The 27,056-nt window shown below is 35.8% G+C and overlaps 1 protein-coding gene across 3 annotated transcripts in view; it reads right to left on the bottom strand.

The window, feature by feature from the left end:
- The window catches only part of Mis18bp1 (MIS18 binding protein 1), a 38,662-nt gene extending 14,645 nt beyond the window's left edge, over positions 1–24,017 (bottom strand). Inside the window, exons 1-10 of one of the 3 annotated variants that reach the window (XR_013439015.1) lie at positions 23,577–24,017; positions 16,352–16,985; positions 12,591–12,695; positions 11,835–12,316; positions 9,473–9,546; positions 7,028–7,158; positions 3,855–3,942; positions 2,766–2,923; positions 2,391–2,530; positions 1,406–1,502 (exon numbers count right to left, since the gene is read on the bottom strand). Coding sequence is in view for 2 of the 3 variants with exons in the window: in XM_078050178.1 (XP_077906304.1) it covers positions 1,406–1,502; positions 2,391–2,530; positions 2,766–2,923; positions 3,855–3,942; positions 7,028–7,158; positions 9,473–9,546; positions 11,835–12,316; positions 12,591–12,695; positions 16,352–16,892 (1,816 nt within the window). In the remaining variant the exon portion in view is untranslated. The remainder of the gene's footprint in view (positions 1–1,405; positions 1,503–2,390; positions 2,531–2,765; positions 2,924–3,854; positions 3,943–7,027; positions 7,159–9,472; positions 9,547–11,834; positions 12,317–12,590; positions 12,696–16,351; positions 16,986–23,576) is intronic. The other 2 variants (XM_078050178.1, XM_078050177.1) reach the window with 2 other exon arrangements.
- Positions 24,018–27,056: the final 3,039 nt, after the last annotated feature.

Here is a 27,056-nt window from a genome sequence, read left to right as displayed (position 1 = left end):
AGCACTTGTCTCACATGTGTAAGACACTGGGTTTGATCCTTAGCACCACATAAAAATAAATGCATAAATAAAGATGTGGTGTCCATCTACAACTAAAAAAAATTTAAAATAATAATAATATTGAATACGGGAAGAAAAGCCTCTAAAATATAATTTGTGAAGAAGTAGTACTAATTCAAAGTAACCCAAAAAACTTCTGTAAGATTTTTCACTGGCATCATAGATCTTCAAATCATGAAGAAATTATTTTCTCCTAATTCCTCATATAATTCAAGTGTTCAACTGAAAATTGGAAAATTTTGAAATTATAATTTTGAAAAAAAAATTTCTATTCAGAACATTTTAAATCATTTTATTAAATAATCTTGACAAAGATTCTGCCTATTTTGAATACTTTAACCTAATATGTATGAACTCGGCAATCTAAGTAATATTGCTTTCCTCACCACATTTATAAATGTTCTTCATTTTCACATACAGGAATAAAAAAACATAAAAAGAAAAAAAATGCTATTAGGCTGATGGATTGAAATAAATTTTCAATTTTGAACTCAATAATATTTAGAGAAAGGCTCTTTAAATTTTGATACATAGGATTTTAATTAAATCACTCTAAAAAATGCATACAACACAAAACTAATTTATAGTATTCATTTAATGAAGGATTCAGTCTTTGAACATTTCTAAGTATACTTAAGATTATGTATAATTTTTTTTTTTTTAAAGAGAGAGTGAGAGGAGAGAGAGAGAGAGAGAGAGAGAGAGAGAGAGAGAGAGAGAGAGAGAGAGAGAGAGAATTTTTAATCTTTATTTTTTAGTTCTCGGCGGACACAACATCTTTGTTGGTATGTGGTGCTGAGGATGGAACTCGGGCCGCACGCATGCCAGGCGAGCGCGCTACCGCTTGAGCCACATCCCCAGCCCGATTATGTATAATTTTGTAATCTAAATAAAATTATTTAGTACCAAGATTTGAGAAGGTAGGCCTGTGCATAACGTAGTATTTAAAGTAACTGATTATTTTATTATAGAAATCATTTCATGTAATAAAAATTTAAAGCCATTAAAACAGTTTATTGTTTTCTTTTTCTTTTTTTAAAAATAACTTCATTTTACATTCATTTGGTGCTGAACCCAGTGCTTCAGGAATGCTAGGCAAGCACTCTACTACTGAGCCACAACCCCAGCCCCCAGTTTATTGGTTTAAAATTTGGGGGCTGGGTTGTGGCTCAGCGGTGGAGCACCTGCCTAGCACGTGCAAAGCCCTGGGTTTGATCCTCAGCATCACAAAACACTAAACAAACAAATAAAGGCATTAAAAAAATTTCATAAGATCACGTTTAACATATTAAAAACATTTTAACAGTAGCTTCTTATCATTACAAAATCATTAAAAATATATTACCTTGCTTCTGATTTTTAATTATCCTTTTATTTATCTCTTCACAATTTTTATGTTTCTTTGAAGACAATTTTTTATATTCTTTATTTCCAATCAATTCCTTCAAAAAAAGGAGATAATCTGCTTTTATTTCAACAACTACCATTTAAACAGGATTTTAAGCATATTTTTTGGGGGGGGGGGGTATCAGGGATTGAACTCAGAGGGTGTTTAACCACTGAGCCAATCCCCAAGCCTTTTTGATTTTTATTTTGAGATAGGATCTCACTAAGTTGCTTAGGGAGGCCTCAAACTCGAGATCCTCCTGCCTCAGCCTCCCGAGTCACTGGGATTATAGGCATGCACCTCCACACCCAGCTCTAAATTTCACTTTTCAACTAAAGACTGGGGAAAATAAATATCAATACATTTATCTAGAGTTCCAAAGTTAATGAAAAGTTATGAGAATTATAGCAAAGTCACAATAAAAACAATATTAAAAGAGTTTTTCAAAATGGATTCAGGAGGCTTTCAAGTGAAGACTTGTACAAGAAGATTCCAACTATGACCTAGGATTGTGGATTTTGGTTGCCTTCTGACTTCAGGTAGCTAGAATGGATAATTACACTGTGCCCAGAGAGTTCAGTTAGTGGGTTCTTATTTTACAGATATTTTTACTACATATATATGGTTTTTTTTTTCTTTTTTCTCTTGGTTACATGGCCCTATTGCTAGTACCTGTTCAACACTAAAAGCAGTTTCTTCACAAAAAAAATTTGTTATTGTCTTATAGTAGATTAACACCATTTGTCCAATATAAGTTCTCACTTTTCCCAGCCTTCTATGGAACACTTTTTTTAAGATCCAAATAAAGTCCCTTTTACTTTTAGTTTCTGAGGTTGGACTGACCCACAAAACTGATACTGGTACTTACAACACTTGTGTCTTTTAAACCTTTTCAAGTACAACATTACCCCTCTAAACAAGCAGTGTACAGTAAATAACTTACCTGCTTAGAAAAGTAAGATCCTCCTGTATTTTGACTAGTATTATTTACTTGGTCAATTGGTGGTTTATTTTGACAATTATTATAGCCATTGTTTATTTCTGTAGGTCCTGGCAATCCACTACACTTAATATTCTTCATTTCTGTAAGTACAATAATGAACAGTTCAATAAATGATTACAGCAAAGGTAAGCTGCTTTTCTACATTAAAGAGCCTATTTTGAAAAAAAAAAAAACTTACTTAGAAAGGGCTATAAATTAATGTTCATACTTTTTTGGTGGTGGTGGTGCATATAAGGCAGACTATTATAGTTTGGCAAAAGGATGAAACAGAAGTCTGTCAGCTACCTCTATACCAAGAGAAAAGACTAAACGTACCCAAATTATCACAATTAAGGTCATAAGTGTTGTTGGCCTTTTGGACGACATATGTTTGGTTTTCTTCTGCATCATTTTTCTTTGATTTTCGTATGTCAGAGTCAAACCCTGCAGTTCTCTGTTCTTCTCTGGCCTCTTTCCTATTCTTTTCATTAGCCCTAAAGACAATTATATTATTTTTTTCTCTAATATTATTCCTTAAGAAACAAAAGAAAACAAAACAACAACAACAAAAAACAACTAAACCTAAAAATAAAGGAAACCCCTCAATAAGTTCCCCCTCCCCCAGCTAACTGTACTTTTTAATGTTACATTTTGATTTTTTCCAGATTTCCATCCCTATTCCACAAAGAACTCAAGTTCAACATATTGAATCAGAGGATTCATAAAAACATAACTGATTCCTACTGTATGCTCTTAATTCCTACTTAAGCTGATATTACAAGAAAACTATGGAGCAAGTCCTGCCAATTGACTGTTTTGTAAATAAAGTTCATTGAAACACAGACAGGTTAATTCATTTTCATACAACCTATGGTTACTTTTCTGCCAAGGCAGAGTTTCTGGAACAGACACAACATATTCACAGAAATACTTACCATCTGGTCCCTTATAGAAAAAACTGCTAGTCCCTATAAGTTATTTGTACTATGATTAACTTTAAGCTCTGTATCCCCTATGGGCTCCTTAAGGACAAGAATTATTTAAACTCTTTATTTTTTTCAGTGCTAACTACAGTGTCTGTTAAGTAGCTGACAGTGAATAACTACTGAGAATTAATGAAAAGAAAAAAGGTATTAAACAGCATTATGTCCTTCAAAGGGTAGGTGAATGAAGAATATTTCTAGAAATATGCTGAAAGTTTTATTTCCCTTTTAGATTTATTCAACATGGCAGAAATACTTATAAAGTATTATTTTTTCCTGAAACTCTTCTGAGATCAAAAAGAACTTCAAAACTGGTACCATCCCAAAAGACAAGTACATGTATGTGACGTTCATTATATTTTACATCTAAAATGCATACATTTATTAATATAAATTATACTTTATTAATGTTCATTTTTTAAAATTTAAAAGAATACTTTACCTTAATTGCTCTAGAAAATTATCAATGTATTCTTTCCAATTTTCTGGAAATCCAAACATAAATTTCCTTATGAGATAATATGGATATCCTATTTAAGGACAAATGACAAAAACAATTATCTAAAAGCCTAGAATTTTAAAGAGATATCATTAATTTACTAAATCAGTCAAGAAGCATGTACTTTTGTTTATTATGTGCAGTATTTTTAGTGAGGATTCAGCAGTTAACAAGGTAAATAAAAAATCTCTGACCTCATAGAACTGGTCTTCTAGTATATACAGTTAAGCACACTAACAAGTAAATGTCCTGTTTGCTAGATGTTCTGCAGAAAAGGGGGATAAAGATGTTCATGGGAGAACAGCAATTTTAAAAATGGATAGTCAGGGAAGACCTCACTGAAATGAAATGCTAAGCAAAAGTCCTAAAGAATTAGAGGGAATGAACCATGTAGCAATGTGGAATTAGAATGTAAGAAGGGCAGAGGAAAGTAAAAAGCCATGAGGCAAGAGGATACCTGGTCTGACTGTGAAGTAATAAAATCAGTGTAGTTGCTAGGGTTGTGGCTCAGTGGAATAGAGCCTAGCATGTATGAGGCCCTGGGTTCAATCCTCAGCACCACATAAAAATAAATAAATAAAGGATTGTGTCCATCTACAACTAAAAGATAAATACATAAAAAAATAAAGAAATCAGTGCAGTTCCAGTGATATGAGTGGTTAGTATTAGAAGGTTACACAAATGGATAACAGATACAGTGCACAGGAGATTATAATTTGAAGTTTTGTGGTCATTTTATGGACCTGGATATTTATTTAGGGTAAGATGGGCAGCTATGGAAAGATTTTGAGTAAAGAAGCTACAAGATCTGACTTACTTTAATAGAACTGTATTAGCTGCTATTCTGAGAAGAGTCTGGGTAAGTGAGTGGAAAAAAAACGAGACTAATTAAGAGACAATTATTATATTAATTGAGACAAAAGGCTGGGTGTGGGGGCTGGGGATGTGGCTCAAGCGGTAGCGCGCTCGCCTAGCATGCGTGCGGCCCGGGTTCGATCCTCAGCAGCACCACATACCAACAAAGATGTTGTGTCCGCCAAGAACTAAGAAAAAATAAATAAATGTTAAAATTCAAAAAAAAAAAAAAAAAAAAAAAAAAAAAAAAAAAAAAAAAAGGCTGGGTGTGGTGGTACACACCTATAATCCAGTGACTTAGGAAGCTAAGATACAAGGGTTGCAAGTACAAGACCCGTCTCAGAACTTAGCGAGGATCTAAACAATTTAGTAAGCACCCTTGGATTCAATCCCAGAATTAAACAAACAAAAAGCTGAAACAAAATATGAGGTAGGTCTAGATTACAGTGGTGCAATAGAGATCAGTGTTTTAAAGGTGTTTTGGGAGATACTGCCAACAAGTTGTACTGATAAACTAGACGTGGGTATGAGAGAAACTAAAAGGTTTAAAAATGCCTCTAAGGAGCTAGGCATGATGGAATATGTCTATAATCCCAGTTACTCAGGAGGCTGAAATGGAAGAATTGCTGGTTAAAGTCAGCTTCAGTAACTCAGATAGACCCCATCTCAAAACAAAAAAAAATTAATAAGTGCCAGAGATATAGCTCAGTACTATAGTACCCCAGGGTTGAATCCCTAGTACTCTGCCATCCCAAAATGTCTCCAAGGATTTAGGCTATTCAGTAGAAGCATGGAAAAGTGGGGAAGAGTAATGGCCAAGCAGATTTAAGGAAGATTAGATATTAAATCTGAGATAATTATAAACATCTCAATGGAGATGTCAAATAGATAGAAAATGAACTGGATACTTAGAGGAGGTCTTGGTTTGAAAAATAACATTGGGGGTTGGGGTTGTAGCTCAGTGGTAGAGCACCTGCATATATGTGTGATTCGATTCTCAGCACTGAATATAAATAAAATAAGGGCCCATTGACAACTAAAAAAATTATTATAACATTGGCATTTGGCACTTCAAACCTAAAACGATTCAGCACATAAATGAGTGTACAAAGAGCCCTAAGTTACCCCATTACTTGGAGGTAAAGAAGAGAGAAATACACAAATAAATTTAAAAAGAACAGGCAGTGAAGAAGCATGAAAATTGAGATATGGTATTCCAGAAGTCAAATTAAAACAGTATCTCAAGGAAGTAGGTAGATCAAATCCAGTATAAGTGTGTACTGGATCTATCAATGTGGAGGCCACTGGTGACTTTCATAAAGGATGTTTCGCTTAAGAAATGGGGGTTAAGGCATGATTAAAGAGAATTCTAGAAAAAAGGGGGAGAGAACTCAAGAAAAATCTGATGTAGTAAATCTTCTGAGAGTTATTTTTATGTAAACGAGAGAAGTGGCTGAAAGAGGTATGCTTAAAAGAGCAGTGTTTTGCTTTTGAAACAGGAGAAGAGAAAATTACTGGAGAGATGTCCTCAAGTAAAAGAAGAAAAATGGAGCTAGTATTTAAATGGAAAGACTAATACATAGGAACATGGATAGTACATTCACAATGAAAGCGGGTATGGATGTAAACAGGTAAGTAAATGCAGTGGAGAAATTCTCTTCTGAATGTTCCTATTGTTCAGGTACTCCCCTCTCCTTCTATCCTCTTTACCTGAGAATGTATGGGGGAGAAGGGAGTGGAGATTTAAAAAAACGTGAAATAGTAATCAGGAAGGATGGGAAAGTAAATAAATTAGGGAAATATAGTAGGTTGCCAAGCATCACCAAGGGACCACTAAAGAACTAGACTATAACTTGTTGCTGGTAATCAAAAATTTAAAGTAGAATATTTGGGTATGTTTTTTGACCTATATGCTGTATGCAAGGAATATGCAAATTAGATTATACCTGGAGAGGGTTATGTCAGTGAGGTTTAATAGAGACAGAAACCAAGGAGCTCAATTATATTCTTATAAAGCAGTTCCTTACAAATAGGAAATTTTGAATTTTTAAATCACAAAAACTTAAACTGTAACAATTATGAAATTCAAGAAAATGATTTTGTAAAATTCTTATGTAAATTTTACAAAATCTAATCAATTGCTTTAATTTATTCATAATTTTAAAAAAGCACATATACACACATATATATTACTATTAGAAACATGGTTAATTGCTTCACTTACTAAAATAACTTATCAATTAACAATAATACTTATTTACCTTCTTCTTTCATGGAAATCTTGTCTATCAATCCTTTTAATATATAAATGTTGCCTGATACAGTCCTAAGTTCATTGTGCTTAATCCGCTCTATAATTACATTACTGTGCCAATATATGTTAGTCATGTCTCTAAAAACAAAAAACAAAACAAAACAAAAAAAACTTAGTGAAGGCCAAATTATTCACATTTTATCAAGAGTCACAAAGTACATATATACGTCTACATTCTAGCTACAGTAACAATACCAATATTGTTAATATTTGAGTGACAAACACTACAATAGAACTTAACTGCTTAACTAATGTGGTCCTCAGAGTATGTGCTAAGAAACTTACTGTGGCTAAACCATGTCCCTGATATAAAATACATCATTAGGATGGAGGCAGAGCTTTCTCTATCTTGTGCTGGCAATATTTGCAACTTCAGCTTAACTGATACTAAGCTTCCAAAGAACATTTTCTGTGACCCTTTCCCTCAGATTTTAATGTTTCGAATTTTGTGCAGAAATGTAGTTTATTTTTAAAGATGTGGTCTTGCTATGTTGTCTAGGCTATCCTGACCTGGTGATCCTCCTCCTTGGTCTTCCAAGTAGCTAGGATTATTATAGAAACATAATTAAATTTTACAAAATCTAATCAATTGCTTTAGTTTATTCATAATAAATTATGAATCACAACAGAAACAGATCAGAACCATCTAATCTTCTGTGTATGTGTGTGTTTTCCCACAGTACATAGCCAGATGTTTTTATCTTCCATTTTGGAAAAGTACTAAAAAGAAATGTCAGTTTGGAAAAAACAAACTGTAGTAGCAAATCACTGGCCCATAAATCTGCATATTCTTTAAATAAGCTAAGAATAAATGTAAAACAGAAAAAAATAAAAAGATATGTTAGATGAATACTGAACATTCTCACTTATTAGATAATAACATGCTATTTACAAACATAATAAGGAAGTTATTTTAACTCAGCCAATGGGATAAAACTCATATATTATACTTAAATACACTATTCTCTCCTTGCATTCTTTTTTGCTTTATTTAACATTTAAACGATACTCTAAAAGCACTCTTCTTTTGTATTACAAATATTAACTCAATTCTTAAATCGATCTACAGGGCTGGGTGTGATGGCTCACACCTGTAATCCCAGAAACTTTGGAGGCTGAGGCAGGAGGATAGTATGTTCGAGGCTAGCTGGGGCAACACAGCAAGACCACATCTTAAAAATAAAAATGAAATGACAGTAAGAGCCTGTCTCAAAATAAAAATGAAAAGGGCTGGGGATATAACTCAGTGGTAGAGTGCCCCTAGGGTACAGTCTCTGTACTGCAAAAAAAAGTAGGTAATACTATATTCTTATTGTACAGATAAAGAAACTTGAGCCTGAAAGAGGGTAAATAAATAACCCAAGTCATTCTGGTGTAAGCATGAATAATAGGATTCCTAAAGACAATCTATATTACATCTTGGATATTAAGAAAATGGGCACAAGGCAAGCAAAGTAAATAACACATACTTCATAAACTTCCATGTACAAACCTTAAATACTGAAATCCTATACTATTTTATTACAAAATTTGTTTTACTACCAAGAATAGGTTTTGAAAATAAAAACTGGTGCTGACAGAGTGGCAGAATTCGGCAAAGCCCACGTACCTAGATGAATCTCAAATTATTTTAGGGTGAACCAGAAATCGACAATTACTTAATATGTAGCTATATGGCAAAGTTTTCAATAATTTAAATTTATTTTCTGGATAAGTAATTTATATCTGGTTGTCCCAATTTAGATTTGAGAATCTGGACTAAAATGCAAGTAGTAAATATTAAGTGATAATACATAATTAGCAGATAATACCAGTCTACTTATTAGCACCTCAGAAAAAAAAAATAAAGCACCATATAAAATTGAGCTCTCACTATTTAAAGAACAATTGGAGAAAACAGGCAAAAACTAAGAAAGCTGGTAGCAATCAATATGGTAAGTATCTGCATAACCATTGTACATTTTTGCCTTTATAACCTTATGACAAAGTTTTTATAGTTTTATAGAAAGATACTATTTCTCTTACTTTTTTTTTTTGTACTGGGGATTGAACTCAAGTATGCTTTGTCACTAAGTTATATTGGTTCTAAATTGCTGAAGTTGGCCTGGAACTTGCAATCCTCCTGCATCAACCTCCCAAATCACTGGGATTACAGGCGTGTATCACTGTGCTTGGTTTCACTATTATTTATTTATTTAAAATATTTTTTAAGTTGCAAATGGGTCTTTTATTTATTTATATGCGGTGCTGAGGATTGAACCCAGGGCCTCACACATGCCAGGCTAGTACTCTACCACTAGGTCACAACACCAGCCCTCTTGTATTACTTATAAGCTTTTAGACAAATGTCCTCTTAAATTTTATTACAAGAATATTTAAATGTTATACTTACATCAGTTTTCCTTCTACACATATAGCAGTATTATTATTGATGACTTTAATCATCCATTCTTGAAGCTGGATTACCTAATCAAGCATTAAGCAAAGAACATGTCTTATACTACTTCCAGGATAGACATTACAAATTAAATTATAAAGAAAAAACTTAGATCTAAGTAATCCTAGTAGTTGCTTATACTCATCTATATAAAAATGTTAATCTATTAAAACACCAATTATCATAAGGGACCTAATAATTTAGAAGAAAAAAGAGTTACATACCATCAGCTTTGTCCCTTAAACAATTAGACCATTTTTTTTATAAAGCTGATGTACAGGTGCATTTCAATTTTCTATAAACTCTGGTGACTGCTGGTAATATACATTTAGTAGCATTTTATTTCAAAGTGAAAGTATTTGAATAGCTCAGAAAACTAATTTTTTAGTGTGAGTAAAATCCCATTCAAGTGGAAAAATTTCTATGAACATCTATGCAAAAAAAACTGTTTATATTTCATAGTAATTTAAGGTTAAACTCTCTCTGATGAGAACAAAACCCAAAATTTATAAGATAAATGTCATTTACATTATATGATGTAATAAATGTCATTTACATTATATGATATTATACATATACATATAAAGACAAATTCTCCAGTGGTGATTTTATACTGCATCAGAAAATGTTAAAATGGGAAGATAGTCTTTGTTACCGCTCAATTATGTTCATTTTAAATATTATAGGTAAGACTTGAGCAAAGTAAAATAAAAAACATTTCTTTTTTCCCTACTCCCCACATTTGCAACTACCTGAGATACATCAAAGCATTGGTCAGATGAAGATAATATTACAGTAAAAACTAATACTAACACTGTTCCAAGTACCTTAGCTGTATTAACACACGCTATCTTCACAACACTTGGAGGCAGGTACTCTAACCTTCATTTTACAAATAAAGAAACTATAAAATCTAGTTAAATAACTTGTTCATGTCAAACACATCTAATTAATGGCACAAAAGGGTCACAAACTGTGGAATTCTGCTGCCTCTAGAATCCATTCATTGTTTATTCAGTAAATATTTGTTGAGTTCTATACACTGTTCTAGACAATGGGGATGTAGCAAAAACCAAAATGGCTGCCCTCGTGGGGGGGGGGCAGGAAGGCTGGTGGGGGGGGAGGGGAGGGGTTTGGTGGAAGCAGGAGGCAAGTAATGTGGTAGCATCCAAAAAGATAAAGATTAAGATGTCAGCAGACAATAATTACTAATAGAAATAAGTTTAAGATGTGAGATAATTGGAATGATTCTTCAGATATGATAGTTAGGGAAAGTCTTGGAGCATGGAATTGAACAAAGTTGACAGATGAGCTATATGAACAAAAAAGGCTGGGGGCGCTGGGATTGTGGCTCAGCTGTAGAATGCTTGCGTAGCATAGCATATTCGAGGCCCTGGGTTTGATCCTTAGCACCACATAAAAACAAATAAAGAAAATAAAGGTATTGTGTCCAACTACAACTAAAACATATTAAAACAGCAACAACTACAAAAGGCTGGGGATGTATCTCAGTGGTTAAGCACCCCTGGGGGTCAATTACTGGTACCCCAGAAAATAAATAAAATTCAGATGAAATTTGAATACATCTATTTTAAAATAAATAAGTAAACTTATACCCTTCTTTTTTTATATATATTTTTAAAATTTTTTAGTTGACACAACACCTTTATTTCACTTGTTTATTTTTGTATGTGGATCGAACCCAGGGTCTCGCACATTCGAGGGAAGTGCTCTACCGCTGAGCTGCAACCCCAGCCCCATATACCCTTCTTCTTAAACCTGTATTTCCATTCCAACTCCTTCAGAGAATTTATCCTAATGTAACAGTTTAATGTTCTAAAAAACTCTTTTATGAATCACTCTACATCGTAAATCTTCAAATCCTTAGATGCTATAATTCCTTTTCTTTTTCAATTATTCTCTTTGTACCCCAAAATCAGGCAAGAAAATTTCAGAGCAGGAATGAATTCAATGTTCATCCTTAAAGTCCATAAGTAAATTATTGAAGGATGTGCAACTAGAAATAGAGAAATATAAACATTAACACCTGGGTCTTCTTACTTTCAGTTCACTGTTCTTTTTATCATGCCACACTATTGCTACAGTAAATAATAATATAACATGAAATGTGCATTAGAGTTCAACCTCTTAAAGAAAGAGGAGTAACAGTTCTGGGGGTAGCTCAATTGTAGTGTGCTTGCTTAGCATGCGCAAGGCCCTGGGTTCCATCCCTAGAATCACAAAAACAAACAAAAAAACACAGCTAAGAACAAGTGGTACAAACAGAAATAAATATCTGCCTTAAAAAATTTCCTACCTGACTTTTTTTTTTAACTTCATTTGTAATAGTTGGAATTACACTTTGAGGAGAAAGCTTTGAAATATTTCTTTTTGAATTCCGAGGCAGTGTTAAATGTAATCTTGGACTTGCAAGTATAATTTTACATGTATCATTCATGGAATCTGGAAGGCAAGTCATTATAGACACTGACTTTTCATTTTGTTCCTTAATTTCTTCTTGTGAAGTCCCATCTTTTATCACTTCACTATCAGAAACCATTAATTGATTACCATTTTTAATAGGAACACAATTAGTATTAAGAATCTCAACATTAGTATCTTGGAATTTTTCATAAGCAGAATCATTGCCTTCTAAAACAAACGTGTCCTTTTTGGAATTGGTGGTTCTAGTTGTATTCTCTTTTGAGTGCAGAATTTGTTTAGTTAGTTGAGCTCTAATTAATGCCTTATTTGATACTTCTGCAACTGAAACATTTTCTTGGTTTAGAACTGGAAGTTCTGCAAAAAAACACAAAACAAAATTTACAGAAGAATCACATGAAATTAAAAGAAATAACAATTTAAAACTCTTATTTTTAAAAAAAAGACATCACATTAGGAATGTACCTCCCTTCTACCCAGTATTTCTCTGAGTACCTCTGGGTTTTATAATCCAACCTTTTGTCCACAGTCAATATTTATTGCCTACAATAGGAAAAATAATTATCTACAACATTTAACAATACATTGAACTAACAAACTAAAAAAGAAACAAAATAAGAAAACAGTTTACCATAAGTTAAATTGTGCAGTTGTGCTTTCTTTTCCTTCTGGTCTTGAATCTTTTGTTTAATGGGAAGAATATTTGATGATTCTAGAGGAACTTCTTGAACTGAGGCTGAGTTTTTTTAAAAAACAAGTTGAATTGTATTAGTTATGCTTAAGAAAAAAATGCCTATTTATATTCTTGAAATAAAGACATTTAGGTTCAATAATGATCAAACTAGTATGGTGCACTTTTGCAAAACATGACCGTCATATAAATTTTCCCTTTATTATTTTTTCATGCCTTTACTCCATTATATATGTATAAATACATATATAAATTTCTCTAAGGTCTAATCTGCCCAATATAGACAAAACTATACTTACTATTTCTTTCAGTATCTTGGGCCCTGGCCCTACTTCATGCAAGGGGTAACAAGGCTCCTGGTTCAGGCACCTAGGACAGGCTTGACCTCCATATAGCAACACACACCAACCATCTGCACTGGATACCAAGGCCCCATGTAGCTGGGCATAAACCCTGCTTGAGAACCTGACTAAAGGACAGATGGACAGTCTCACACAGTGACCTACAGGCTGATTCACACTTCCAGCCAAGAACTCTGGGAGTGAAGGAGAAGGGGACCAAATAATATACTACTAGACTTAGAAACCTAAAATATGGAATAAAATTCTGGTGCTGCCACAAACTGGGTATCATGAAATACCACCCAGGCTTAAAATTTCTGCTTCTGTTTTCTATAAATTTCTAAAACATGAAAGAACAGTTGAAGAACGGTTACTTATTCTTTAAAAATTTTATGTTGAGAATCTAATAGCAGACTTAATCATAATTTATATGGCTTTGAAATCTCTTTTGTAGACCTTCAAAGGCACAGAAGTCTATTGACATCTACGATAAATAAGGACTTCTGGTATTGCTTGCACTTTATATACTTTATTCTGATTTACATACTAGATCTTTTTTTTTTTTTTTTGGATACCAGGGATTGAACTCAGGGGCACTTGACCACTGAGTCACATCCTAGCCCTATTTTGTATTTTATTTAGAGACAGGGTCTCACTGAGTTACTTAGTGCCTTGTTTTTACTGAGACTGGCTTTGAATGTGTGATCCTCCTGCCTCAGTCTCCCAAGCCACTGGTATTGGAGTTATGCTCCGCCGCACCCAGCATACAACCTAGGTCTTGAATGTTTCTTGTATATAGAAATGAGATTCTTTCACTCATGAATGGGATGATTATAGATTTAAATTTGTGCTAGAGAAAGAAAAACTGGGTTTATTTAATGTCCAATATTATACTTGAAAAAAAATAAGAAATGACTATGCTTTAATATGTATACTACTTTGGACTTATAAATCTTAATAAAGATTTTATTATAATGATGTCATAAAAAGAAGCTTAAATTTCATGGCTAATTGTTATACTCTTGTACTCCTCCTTAACTCTTTTGTCCTTCTGTCAATACATCTTACTTGGCAAAATTATAACTCAGATAATATTTAACTCCTTGCCTATTCCACACCAGCATCTATGCAGTTAAACAGAGCTAGAGGAAAACTTACAACCATATTTATTGGTCCCCCTTTAAATTCATCCCCACAAATCTCAAGTAGCTCTTTAATGTTACCCAGAAACTCAAATTTAAGCCTAGATAATTAATTATTCTCCTCTCCTATACTATTCAAACCTCCACCTCCTCAAATTTCAATACTGTATAATATTTAAAGCTGTGAGATTAGATGGGATCATCAAGGAGTTAAGTCTAGAAAGAGAAAATGTTCAAGGTCTGAACCTTGAACATTCCACCAAAACTGCCCTCATTCAAGTCAGTGACCTCTAAATCACTAAATCCAAGTGATCCTCACTCAGTTGATGATCTTATTTCATATTTCAGACTATGTGTGAAATTTTACAATGACTCACCAATATCTGTATTTACATACTGCCTTCGTTTTTGTTAACAATTTTGTGTCCTAGCTAAGGTCAAATCTCTACTTATGCATTAGATTCTATTTCCTTTCAACTATTCAAGGACATCATACAAGCAATCCATTCATCTCTTCCCACTGAATTATTCCCAAAAGCATATAAAAATATTATTTTTTCACCAAATATTAAAAACTACAATATACTCTTTAACAATTCTCATTACCTCTTTGTTCCCTCAGAAACACTTTATCTATGGTCACCATGCCAATTTCTCTACTTACATTCTCTCTTGAACCCTTTCGTAACATTTTTATTCCTACCATTCCACCAAAACTGCCCTCATTCAAGTCATCAGTGACCTCTAAATCACTAAGACCAAGGATCAAATCTTAGCCTACTTGACCTACTAGCAGAATCAGACATCATTGATGTCTCCTTTCATTTTTTAAAAAAAATTTTCTTTGTAGTTGTAGATGGATAGCATGCTTTTAATTTATTTGCTTATTTTTGTGTGTCATGCTGAGGATCAAACCCAGTGCCTCACATGTGCTAGGCAAGTGCTCTGCCAGTGAGCCACAGCCCCAGGCCTGATTCCTTCCATTTTTAAGCATTTTGTTCTTTCAGCGTCTTCAGCTTCATTCTCCTGGTTCTCCTTCTTCCTAAACACCTTTCTCAGTGGCCTTCTACCCTTTATTCTAACTTCTAAATGTTAGAGTACTACAGGCTCAGACCTTGAACATTTTCTCTTTCCACACTTCACTCCTTGATGATCCCATCTAATCTCACAGCTTTAAATATTATTTGGTGCTAATAATTCCCAAATGTCCATCTCTGTCTGCCCTTTACAATTTCCTTAAATCCCAACTAAAAATTCCCAACAGTCTAACTGACTTATATGCTAATTTCTAATAGTCATACCAAAATTAACCTGATGAAAAATTAAAAAGGTCCTCACACCATTCTTCCTTCAATCTACACCAATTCAGTTAAATTATCCTTCCAGTTGGTCAGGCTAAAACCCCAAACCAACCAATCAACTAACTAACCTGGAATTATTCTTTATATTGCTTTTTCTCTTTTATATTCCACACCCAGCCAATGAATCAACTCTATTGATTCCACCTTCAAAATATACCCAGACTCTAACCACTTTTTAATTCAATCACACCTACCTCCTGGACCAAGTTCGTATTGTCGAATGCATAATTGTAGTGTCTCTATTTCAAATCAACAGCCAGAGTGATATTTCAAAAACGTAATTAGATCTTGCCATTCCTCTGCTCAAAGCCTTCCAATGGCTTCTTATTTTGCTTACAGTAAAAAACAAGCCCCTATTATTTTATTTTTTTTTAACCAATAAGGTTCTATATTATCTGACCCTCTCTTATCCCCTCCTCTTTGGGCAGTCTATTACTGCATGGCACAATAACTTCATAGTTAATTCTTGAATTTTCCAGGCATGTTCAGCTGTTACTTAGGTGTCTGGATCATGCTCCATTTCTCAAAATACCTGTATCTATCACTTCCTTCAAATTTTTGGGCTCAACTGCCACCTCACTGATGTTTACCCTCACCATTCCACCGAAAATTACAACACCCTCCAACTCTCCCCATCATCCTTATTCTGCCTTTCCTTTCTTTGCTTCTTTCTGCTTTTCCTCTTCAACTATACCATAAAAAATACTCTTTTAATTTACCTGAATGTGACCTATGCTCACAGAGGCAGAGATTTTGAAGCATTCTGTTCATAGCGGTATCCCAAGCGCCTAAGATATCTGACTCATTAAAACACTTATGACTTTACAGCTGTTTAGCCAACACATGATAAAACTAACCTCTTAGTGAATTGTTATCTGATAAGAATGAGTTGTTTTCCTTTTCTTCATAGAAGCAGGTATGCTGCAATAGTCTTTTCTCATTTTTGTTAGGAGTAAAGATTTTATGATTTTCACTTTTCGGTGGTTCCAACAAACTATTGTTTCTTGATGCTTGTTCTTGCTTATCACGCAGTACTTTTTCTTTCATTCTTTGAAATATTTTTCCTGGTGATTCATAGTTTGCTTTACTTTTTAATGCATCCATGTTGGACTTGATAGCACTGATATCAAGACAACTGTTAGATGTAGTAACCTCTGTTAGCATGGTAGATTGAAATATGTTTTTATTCTTAGGAGTTGTCATTTCTAAAGACTGATTCTTTTTGTGGTCATTAGATTTTAAAGAGGAATTCTGATATTTGACCAAATCTTTTATAGGAGTAAGTGTGCCTGAAGGAATGTTGTCAAAAAAGATTGCATCCATGGACATATTTCTTTTTTGAGAAGAGGTCTCTGAAGACAAATGAATTCTTGGATGTTTTAAAGGTGTTGTAATCATCTTGATAAGGACAGTAGCAACAAAATCCCTCTAACAGAAAATCCAGTCAAGCACAATTTTCAGAATAGTGTGTCCACAGCGGTCCAGAGAAACCTGCAGTTCGATGGGTTAGTGCAGAAAGTTTTATTTATTTGCTTTCTATAACAATATCTCAATTAAAAGGTTCAACTACTTATGAAAACACTAGATTCTATACAGCTCACAAGTCTGACTAGGATTTTATTTATTTAAAGTCTCATTTTTATTATTTTTAATAGATGAGCAACTTGGTCTTTAATTTTACTTCTTTACAAAAAACAATATTCACCAAATAATATATCCAATAGCTCTACTGAGTTTTGAATATCTGTTTTTGAAATTTATTTGAATATTAAGTTTTAGATGTTTCAATCTAATATCTGCATCAAAAAGCAATGACATAGGCAGTCAGTATTAATTATATTGTTATAAAAGATTAAGTTTTGGGGCTGGGGTTGGGACTCAAAGGTAGAATGCTCGCCTAGCATGTGTGAGGATCTGGGTTCGATCCTCAGTACCACATAAAAATATATAAATAAAATATTGTGTCCAACTACAACTCAAAACATATTTAAAAAAAAAAAAGATTAAGTTTCAAAATGTGGCATTTCCCTTTATGCACTTAAATTTTAAGGCAGCACCTAAAATGTCCAAAAACAAGGGCTGAAAATTCTATTCAATTATTTAAATAATCTCCAATGCTAACTTTTATGCTCCAGAACACTTAGATTATGAGATCCTAATTGAAAACCTTCAAATAGAAAGTAAATTATATTTATTCTAAATTTTTTTTGAAAAAAGGAATGCTATTTAGAATTTTTGGAGAAAATCATATACTTGAACATACCAGTTCTTAGATTTGTCTTACACTTGATCTTAGCCAAAAGGCCAAGAAGCAGTTTCTTTTTTAAAAAATATCTTTATTTCATTTACTTATTCATTTTTATGTGGTGCTGGGGATTGAACCCAGTGCCTCATATGTGCGAGGCAAATGCTCTACCACTGAGCTACTACCCCACCCCTTAGACTTTTTTAACTTGATTCTTACGTATGAATTTTATTTCCCATACCTAGAAATTAAGATTCTAGGTAAGGAACCACAAGTCGCGTAAAGTAATTCTTGGGAAAATAAACAAAACATTTCAATCCAAGAGGCCTGGAACTGACTAATCAAGATCGAAAAAGACATCAAGCATATTATCTACATAACTTCTATGTTAAATAAATAAGCAACCTAAAAATTCATATAAAGTATTTTATACAATAATTTATAACTGAAAAGGGAAACAAAAGAGTATTACTCAATAATAACAGCTAATGAGGAGGGGGGTCTTGGAAGTTTGATCCTGTGACAGGAAAACCATTGTAATTCTTTCATAAAATACATGTTAATGCATTTATTTGTATGTCTGTCATTGTGCTAAGTGTCAGAAGTACTGGGAGTTATGATAATTACTATTGTTCATTTTAAAGGGTATCAATAATGCTATACTATTTCTCATAACCAAAAATGTTCATGGACAAATACAGGGGAAATGTTAGAATATGTTCAAAATTTCCCAGTCTCAGTTCCTCAAACCCTTATCAAACACTTAACAGAAATTGCAAACACACTAGTAGCACTGAAAACAGGCCCATTTTGTACTGACATAAAGAACTGCTTTAATTTAAAGGCAGATATTTATGGGTACATTGAAAGTCTCCAATAATCAATAGCACAGAGCTTCTTCCAACAACCTACCCTTTCTCCAACCAATTCAAACAAGTAGCAGGATGAAGGTGAACAATCAAGACTCTGAAAAAATCCTCAAATTCTATTCTCTCCCCAAAAGACACAATAAGTTCCTCTAGAGTTATTCTTTCCCACTATGTGATAAACAGCAACTCTAAAGAAGCTAAACATATGCTAACAGTTTTGATGTAGTTAGTGGAAGAGAAGAAGCAGTGAAAAAAAAAAATTACCTATGATTTTCTGACCAGAGTCTCTGCAGAATATCTATATAAGAAAAACAAACCTGGATAGTCACCCAAGAAAGATCTGAAGCCCCATTTCCTAGTTAAAAGAGCAGAACAAAGAAAACAGATCATTATCAATGTTCAACCTTTGATGAAACAGAGGTTATAAAATGAGAAAATAGGGTCAGTGGTTGAGTGCCCCGGAGTTCAATCCCTGGTACCCCCCCCACATCAAAAATACATTGAGATACCCACTCACTCTAGTTAGAATGGCTATTATCTATAAAATACAAAAGAAAACAACTGTTGGCCAGGATGTGGAGAAAAGGAAATCCTTCTACACGTTGTTGTAATGTAAATTAGTACAGCCATTGTTGAAAACAGTATGAAATTTCCTCAAAAAATTAAAATGGAGTTATCATATGATCCAGTAATCCCTATGTCAGAGTAATCTGTACTCATGTTCACTGAAGACTATTCACAATAGCCAAGAGGGAAACAACCCAAATGTCCAATAACAGATGAATAAAGAAATGTGGTATATCTATACAATAGAATACTACTCAGCTATAAAAGAATGATATATCTTGTCATCTGAGACAACATGGATGAAGCTGGAGGAAATCATGTTAAGTGAAACAAGCCCCACACCGAAAGACAAACACTGCATGATCTCACACATGTAAATTTTGTAAAAAGCTGACATTACAAAAGTAGAGGTGGGCGCAGTGGCTCCTACCTGTAATCCCAGCAGCTTTGGAGGCTAAGGCAGGAGGATCCTGAGTTCAAAGCCAGCCTCAGCAATGGCGAGGTGTTAAGCAACTCAGTGAGACCCTGTCTTTAAGTAAAATATAAAATAGGGCTGGGAATATGGGTCAGTGGTTGAGTGCGCCAAATACCCTGCAAAAAAAAAAAAAAAGGATAGAAAGGTAGCTACCAGAGAATGGGGAGAGGGTTGGAAAAGAGGAGATGAAAAAGGAATCGGGAAGAGGGAATATGAGGAGAATGGGAAGAAACGGTGGTCAAGTGGCACAAGATAGAAGGAATAAGTTCTGAAGTTTTAGTGCTAAGGTATTATATTTTTCAAAATAGCAAGAAGAAAGTTTCTGTTCTCACCACAAAGAAATGATAAAACTGATGAGGTGACAGATATGCTAACTATCCTGATACACAATGTATACATGTATTGAAACATCAAATTATAGCTCATAAGGGCTGAGGTTGTGACTCAGTGGTAGAGCGCTTGCCTAGCATGCATGAGGCAATGGATTTGATTCTCAGCACCATATAAAAATAAAGGACTGGGATTGTAGCTCAGTGATAGAGCATGTGCCTAGCATGTGTGAGGTAATGGGTTCAATTCTCAGAACTGCATATAGATAAATTAAATAAAGGCCCATCAACAACTAAAAATAATTTTAAAAAATAAAGTTACCGTGTCCACTTAAAGCTAAAAAATAAATATTTTAAAATATTGCAGCCCATAAATATACACAAGAAAAAGAATCACAGATATGAAAATAAAAGTAGAGTAGCATAAGGGAGTATAAATATGGTGGAAAATAATAACAACTATGAACAATAGAAATGAAACAAGAAGATGAAATTATAGTTTTAAAGTAAGTTATAAAGAAACTGAAGATGGACAGTGGTGATCCAACAGCACATAAATGGAATCCCTAAAGAAAAGCAAAACAATGGAACTGAACAAACAGTGCAAGCAAATATTCCTGAAATAAAAAGCAACTTGACACTTTTTAGCAGTAAAAAATGACCAAAAAAAAGTCACTGCCTAGACATATATGTGAAGTTATTATAAGTAAAAATAATATCTCTTCAAAAATAATTGTATTCTTCAAGTTGAAGAAAGAATAGAACATACTGAAGGTCAAGCAGACTGGATCTAATAGATGGAAATTGTTAGGGGACAGACAGATGAGGATGGTGTGACTACAAGGTTAATTGACATTCTATAAAATGGGCCACTGTGCCGATTCCCCACACTCTTTGCTAAAAAGCAATTTACATGCAGCCTGGCCTGGCCTAAGTAGAGAGGTTTTGTCACATTCTTCAGCACACTACCTGTTATTTGCAAGGAAATGCAAACAAGAAATAACCTTGATAACAGGAACCCACATTTCAACCCAAGTTGAAAGCAGAGATTTTTGTGACCCTTTTCACAGACCAGATTCCAGAAGGATAATTCCTCCTGACCATAAAACCTGTAATTATTAAGAATCATTAAAATTATTAAGAATCCAATTAGAACTGCTCAGCATGGGTCAAGGATACATGAAATAGCAATGAGGCCAACCTCAGCAAATTTGCGAGGCCCTAAGCAACTTAGTGAGATCCTGTCTTAAAATTGGGGAAAAAAAAAATTGTAAAAAAGGGCTGGGGATGTGGCTCAGTAGTAAAATTCCCCTGGGTAAAGTCCCCTCTACCCTCACTGCCAACACATACACACAAGCAAACCAAAAAACTGGCAATAGGTACATGAAAGTCATGATGTCACTGTGCTGTCAGTCAAAAGTCAAGAGGTAGATGTGGGGGAACTATGGAAACTTCTCTAGGATCCACAATAAAACTTGAGTGCAAGAGAGGTATATTGTCTCTCTCCTCTCTGAAAGGACCCACTTTCTCTCTTTAGAGTGTCCCCTTTCCCTTTTTCTATCCCTTCAATAAAACTTAAGCCTGTTATTCTGAGGGACATCTCTGAAATCTTCCCATATTAGAGACGGTGAATTCTAAAATGGTATACTTCTGTTTTCTTTAATTGCTTATGGCTGTTTAGAAAATCTACTTTAAAAACTGGCAAATGCTGATAAACTAGGGGAAAAATGCCCTTTATTCATCACAAAGACTCAGTAGCTGAAAAAACATTTATGAAAAGGTGGGCTATAAACATAATGTAAAGAGTTAGCTAAACAACTGTTATTGTGTATGATACTGAATGCTACTCTTCCCCAAAATAAATTCTTCTGGGGACTTACTGCAGTGGAAGCTGTAGTAATAATTACCATAATGGAATGGGTTGAAAATCTTGAGTATGCTAACCAAAACTGGTAGGTGAAGTTAAGAGAAACAAAATTCTAAGTTAATGGGCAAAATAAATGTATATGGATGTGGCAGGGGACTTGGCATATAAGACAAAGGGCTAATATACATGACACTCAATGAGAACAATGAACCAATTTTAAAGAATAATCAACATGGAAAATGGCCAAAGTACACGAAAGGCAATTGACAGAAGAAATACAAAAGGCCAATAAATGATTCATCTAACACTCTATTTTACTAATAAATGATGATAAAAAAATTTATCAGATTGGTAAAGACTAATTTCAAAATATATGTATGTCTATACCACTGACACCAAAATTCTTCTAAATTATTTTCTCTACAGAACCATAAGAATGCAAATTCATATTAGTGTTAATACTACTAATATATATTAATAATAGCCAACATCTACTGAATAGTATTAACATCATGCCAGCCACTATATAATCTTACTGCAACTCTTTTTTTATTTAATTTTTTTAAAAAATTTGTTCTAATTAGTCTTACTACAACTAAGTACTGTTATAGGGGCTGGGGCTGTAGCTCAGTGGCAGAGCACTTGCTTAGCATACATGAGGCACTGGGTTGGATCCTCAGCACATAAAAAAAAAAGAGAGACAGACAGACAGACAGACACACACACACACACACACAGAGATAAGTACTGTTATTGTGACTAGTTGGTTAAGTGATGTGCCCCAGTTCACACTTAACAGTAAGTGAGAAAGAGCAGGAACCAAGTCTACTGGACTTCAAAGCCAAAGTTCTCCAGCAACAAGCAACAAAAGCTACCACCACACAATGACCTTCACTGCAGTACCAGGGAAATTAAAAAACAACCTAGACTAGACATCCACCAATAAGGGTCAAAATAAATTTCAAAATAAAATATAAGAAATTTAATTCTATGTACCCAACAACAATAAAACATTTATATATATATATATATATACATACACACACACACACACACACACACATACATACACATACACACACACACACACACATATACACTAATAGGAAAGCTTCCAGGAAATATGAAATTTAAAAAAGGAAGCAGGTCAGGATGTATGGTTTCATTTCTGTAAAAAAAAATAAACACATATGGCGGGGTGGCGCACTCCTGTAATCTTAAGGCCAACTTCAGCAAATTTGCGAGACCCTAAGCAAGTTAGTGAGACCCTGTCTTAAAACTGAAAAAAAAAAAAAAAAGTAAAAAGGGGCTGGAGATGTGGCTCAGTGGTAAAATTCCCCTGGCTAAAGTCCCCTCTACCGTCCTCGCCAACACACAAACCAAAAAACTGGAGGCTTCCGTTATCTATATATCCCTGTGAGTCCTGGGCCCCGCGGTGAAGAGTGGGGAACCGCGGCAAACAATTTTCCTACCTGATAATTATTCTAACCAAAGATTCTCTCCCTAGAATTGACTCTTGGGCAAACGCGTGGTGCGCTCGCCATCCAGATCAATGCGTGAGGATTCTACCATGGACCACCGCACGGACAGGCAACACCGAGTGAGCGCGCAGTCGTGAAACCTCTGCCACCACCAGAAGCGTATAAAAGCCCCCGTGAGTCCGGAACGCGGAAGGGCCGGCAGGACAGGGGCGCCCGCGCGGCTGGAGAGGAGGGCAGAGGCGCTCCTACCTTGGGTGAACGGCCCGCAGGGCGAGAGTGCGGCCGCCCCAGCTCCGCTCCTCGCCGAGGGCACCCGGAGCACAGAGCTCGCGCCTCCGGAGCACGACAGCCCCGGGCGGCAGCAGCAGCGCTGCGCAGACGAGCTTCCTTCTCACCCAAAACAGTCTGGGATTTCAAATCTGAAAGGCCCGCCCTCAAACCAGCACGGGATTGGCACATTCAGGAATTGCGTCACGGTGCGTATCACAGGGACTTAACCGGATCCCGCGAGGACAACGCTGTGTTTATAAAATTTGTGTAACTCCAGGCTGCCGCGGCGTAGGGCGGGCGCGTCCTCTGCGCAGAGTTAGGTCCCTCTTTATAGGAAGCGCTATTCCGCTGCACCCCCATAAAGCTCCTCGTTGGAGAGGCAGTCTACAGACCCCATCGGCGCGCTCCACGAAGGCCTAAGTTTGGCCCTTCCCGGCCACCGCCTACCTGCTCCTGTACCAGCCCCACTCGCTAGGTGGCATTTGTTATCCTTTCCTTCCGTGTCTGAGGAGCACGGGTTGCTGAGTGCATTTGGGATAACTTAATTTTCCTCTGTGCTCCACATATTTGAGGCCGAGAAAGAACGTTTTGTTCTTGGGGCATGGTAGACCGAATTCAAAATCGCATGCATAATTTTTTAGTTTGGGCTGTTTTGTTGTTTGTTTTTGTTTTTTTTAACTCGAGCCTCTCAGATTCTAAAAGCATTATTTTTTTTAACTGAATCATTTTGTTTATCTTGTGTTCTCTTGTTTATAGACTTAAGAATCTTGATTGTATTTTTAAGCTTCGTTTTTTTTTTAAATTGATTTCACCTGTCAGTTTTTTTTTTGTTGTTGTTGTTTTATTTAAATTTTAACATTTGTTCTTTTAGTTCTTGGGGGACACAACATCTTTGTATGTGGTGCTGAGGATCGAACCCTGGCCCCACGCATGCCAGGCGATCGCGCTACCGCTTGAGCCACATCCTCAGCCCTAAGCTTCGTTTTTAATATTGCTTTGGGAAAAATGCTACCTTTTAAAAGTAGTATTTTAATTTTACTACTGAGCCACATCCCCAGCCCTGTTTCACAATTTTTATTTTTTTAAATTTTAAGACAGGGTCTCAGTAAGTTGTTTAGGGTCTGGCAAATTTGCTTTTAAAGGTGTTTCAGATTTACATAAATTTTAAAGGAAGCACGGAGATTGTCACTCAACATCCCTTCTCCACCCCCACCCCTACAGCTTCCCCTAATATTTATTTGTTTGTTTGTTTATTCATCTATTTACTTATTGGTAAAGCACTTCTGGAATCTAACCCAGAAGTGGTTTACCATTGCGCTACATCCTCAGTCCTTTTTTATTTTTCATTTTGAGACACGTTCTTACTAAATTATAGAGGCCCTCGATTAATTGCTGAGGCTGGCCTCAGACTTCCCATCCTCAGGATTCTCTGGGATCAGGTGCCAGCGCCACCATTGCCAGGCAATTTCCCTTATTAACATCTTGCACTCAAGTGGTACATTTGTTAAAGAACCAATATCAATGAGTTATTGGTAATTAAAAGCCTTAGTTCATTCATGTTTCAGATTTCCTCAGTTTGGGCTGGAGATGTAGTAAAAGCATTAATTTTGGCAGCTGTAGGTTGCCATGCATTTTGTGACAGTGTTACCCTTGTTTATGGGTGATGAGTCCTTGCTTCCCCAATGCTGAAGTATAACATCAGAGAAGCAGCCCAGGCAAGTTTAGAGTGGAAAGTAGAAGCTTTATTAAAGGACAGCAGAAAAGACTTCTTCCCCGCCCCTCCCCCCACCCCACAGAAAGAAGGGGACCCAACAGGTGGAATCCTTGGAAGGGCAAGATCTTCCCTCTTTTATATTTAAGGTCTTTTGTTAGCTTTCCTGAATTTCTGTTGGCATTCCGGTTCTGTTATCTTGTAGTGAGAGAATGTAGGTAGGAAGACCCAAAAGGTGAGGGGCAGGTGGGCTAGAGGGCAGGAAGGGCCTGGGGCCTGCTTTTGATTAGCACCTCCCTGTTTCCTGGGAGCTTCATTAACATTTCTTTAGAATGGGCTCTGGGCCTTGGGAACTGTTGAGAGCCGTGGCCACATCAAGCTAGTGCCTGGCGGGTGTCTGCTATTTTTGAGCTCTGGCTGAGTTCCTAGAGAGTTCTTGTGGGTTGGTTGAGTTCCGGTGGAGCTAGTGGGGAGTTCCTGGAGGGTCGAGTGGGTGACCTTTTCGTGAGTTCGAAAATAAAGTTCGTTTCTGCTTGAATCTACAAGTGGCTCGACCTCCCGGTTATTTGTGTCTAGCCAGACTGCAGCAGGGAACATTAACATTTCAATTTCCCCAAGTGCTGCTCTGCTTTCGCGGGCTCCATTCTCAACATGGCCTTCATTTTCCATTTTACTCAATTTTAGACCAAACTACACTAACTATCTTTAAATCTGGCTTCAACAGTGTTCTGTAGAATGTACCCCGCCTTATATTGCAGCCTGTTACAGTCTGCTGTCAACTGTGCAAGACGTCTTCCCTGGCTGGAAGCGTTTTGTAGGACCCCTAGTTTCGGTCCTAAAGCCATTTATTTAACTCCAAACCTGTATCATCGCTCCATGAACTGCTCCCGGGAAGTAAAGATTGGAGACCAGGCAGAGATACACACAAAGGTTTTTTTTTTTTTTTTTTTTTCAAAGGTGACAAAGGCCATCTCTCTATAAAGTGGAGAAAGGAGTGCGAAATAATATTTGGGTGTTCAGCTTTTGTGGGGTAGGGGTTTGGATTTGTAGCTGTGACGCCAGGGGATAGGCTTGGTGTGTGGGGAGGGCGGCTTGCATCAGAGATAGGCAGGTGGATAATAACATGGGATTGGTTTAGGCCCATCACACCAGGGGCTTCCAGAGTCAAGGGGTTGTGTCCTTCTGGGATTGGCCTAGGGTTATGGTACCATGGGGTAGGTCACTAATGGGGGTGGAGGGAGTTCCAATAAGAGGAAGTACAGGAAAGCAAAACTTATCTCATAAGATGGTGGTTAACATTTAAGATGGCTGCTCAGATGTTAAATCAAGACCCTATTCTGTGTCTGCTAAATTTTGTACACACTGTTACCGCTGTTGACCGGTGAGGAGTCCTTGCTTCCCCAATGTTGAAGAATAACACCAGAAAAGCACACGCAGAGGCAAGGTCAGAGTAGAAATTAGAAGTTTATTAAAGGACAGCAGAAAAAACTTCTCCCAGAGGAAGAAGGGGACCCTAGAGGTGGAATCCGTGGAAGTGCGGTTGTCTCCCCTTTTTATAGTTTTGGTGACAGAATGTAGGTTGGAAGGCCCGAGGGGTGGGAAACAGGTGGGCTTAATTATCACCTTTTGGGATGGGATTATCACTTCTCTGGGATGGGCTATCTCCAAATCTGTTGGGGCTGTTTCCTGGTTTCATTAACATTCCTTTGGGATGGACTTTGGCCTAGGGCCTTTTCAGGACTTCATTA

This window comes from Ictidomys tridecemlineatus, chromosome 5 (genome assembly GCF_052094955.1).
Source record: "Ictidomys tridecemlineatus isolate mIctTri1 chromosome 5, mIctTri1.hap1, whole genome shotgun sequence".
Lineage (NCBI taxonomy): Eukaryota > Metazoa > Chordata > Mammalia > Rodentia > Sciuridae > Ictidomys > Ictidomys tridecemlineatus.
This window is presented reverse-complemented; position numbering and strand designations above follow the sequence as displayed.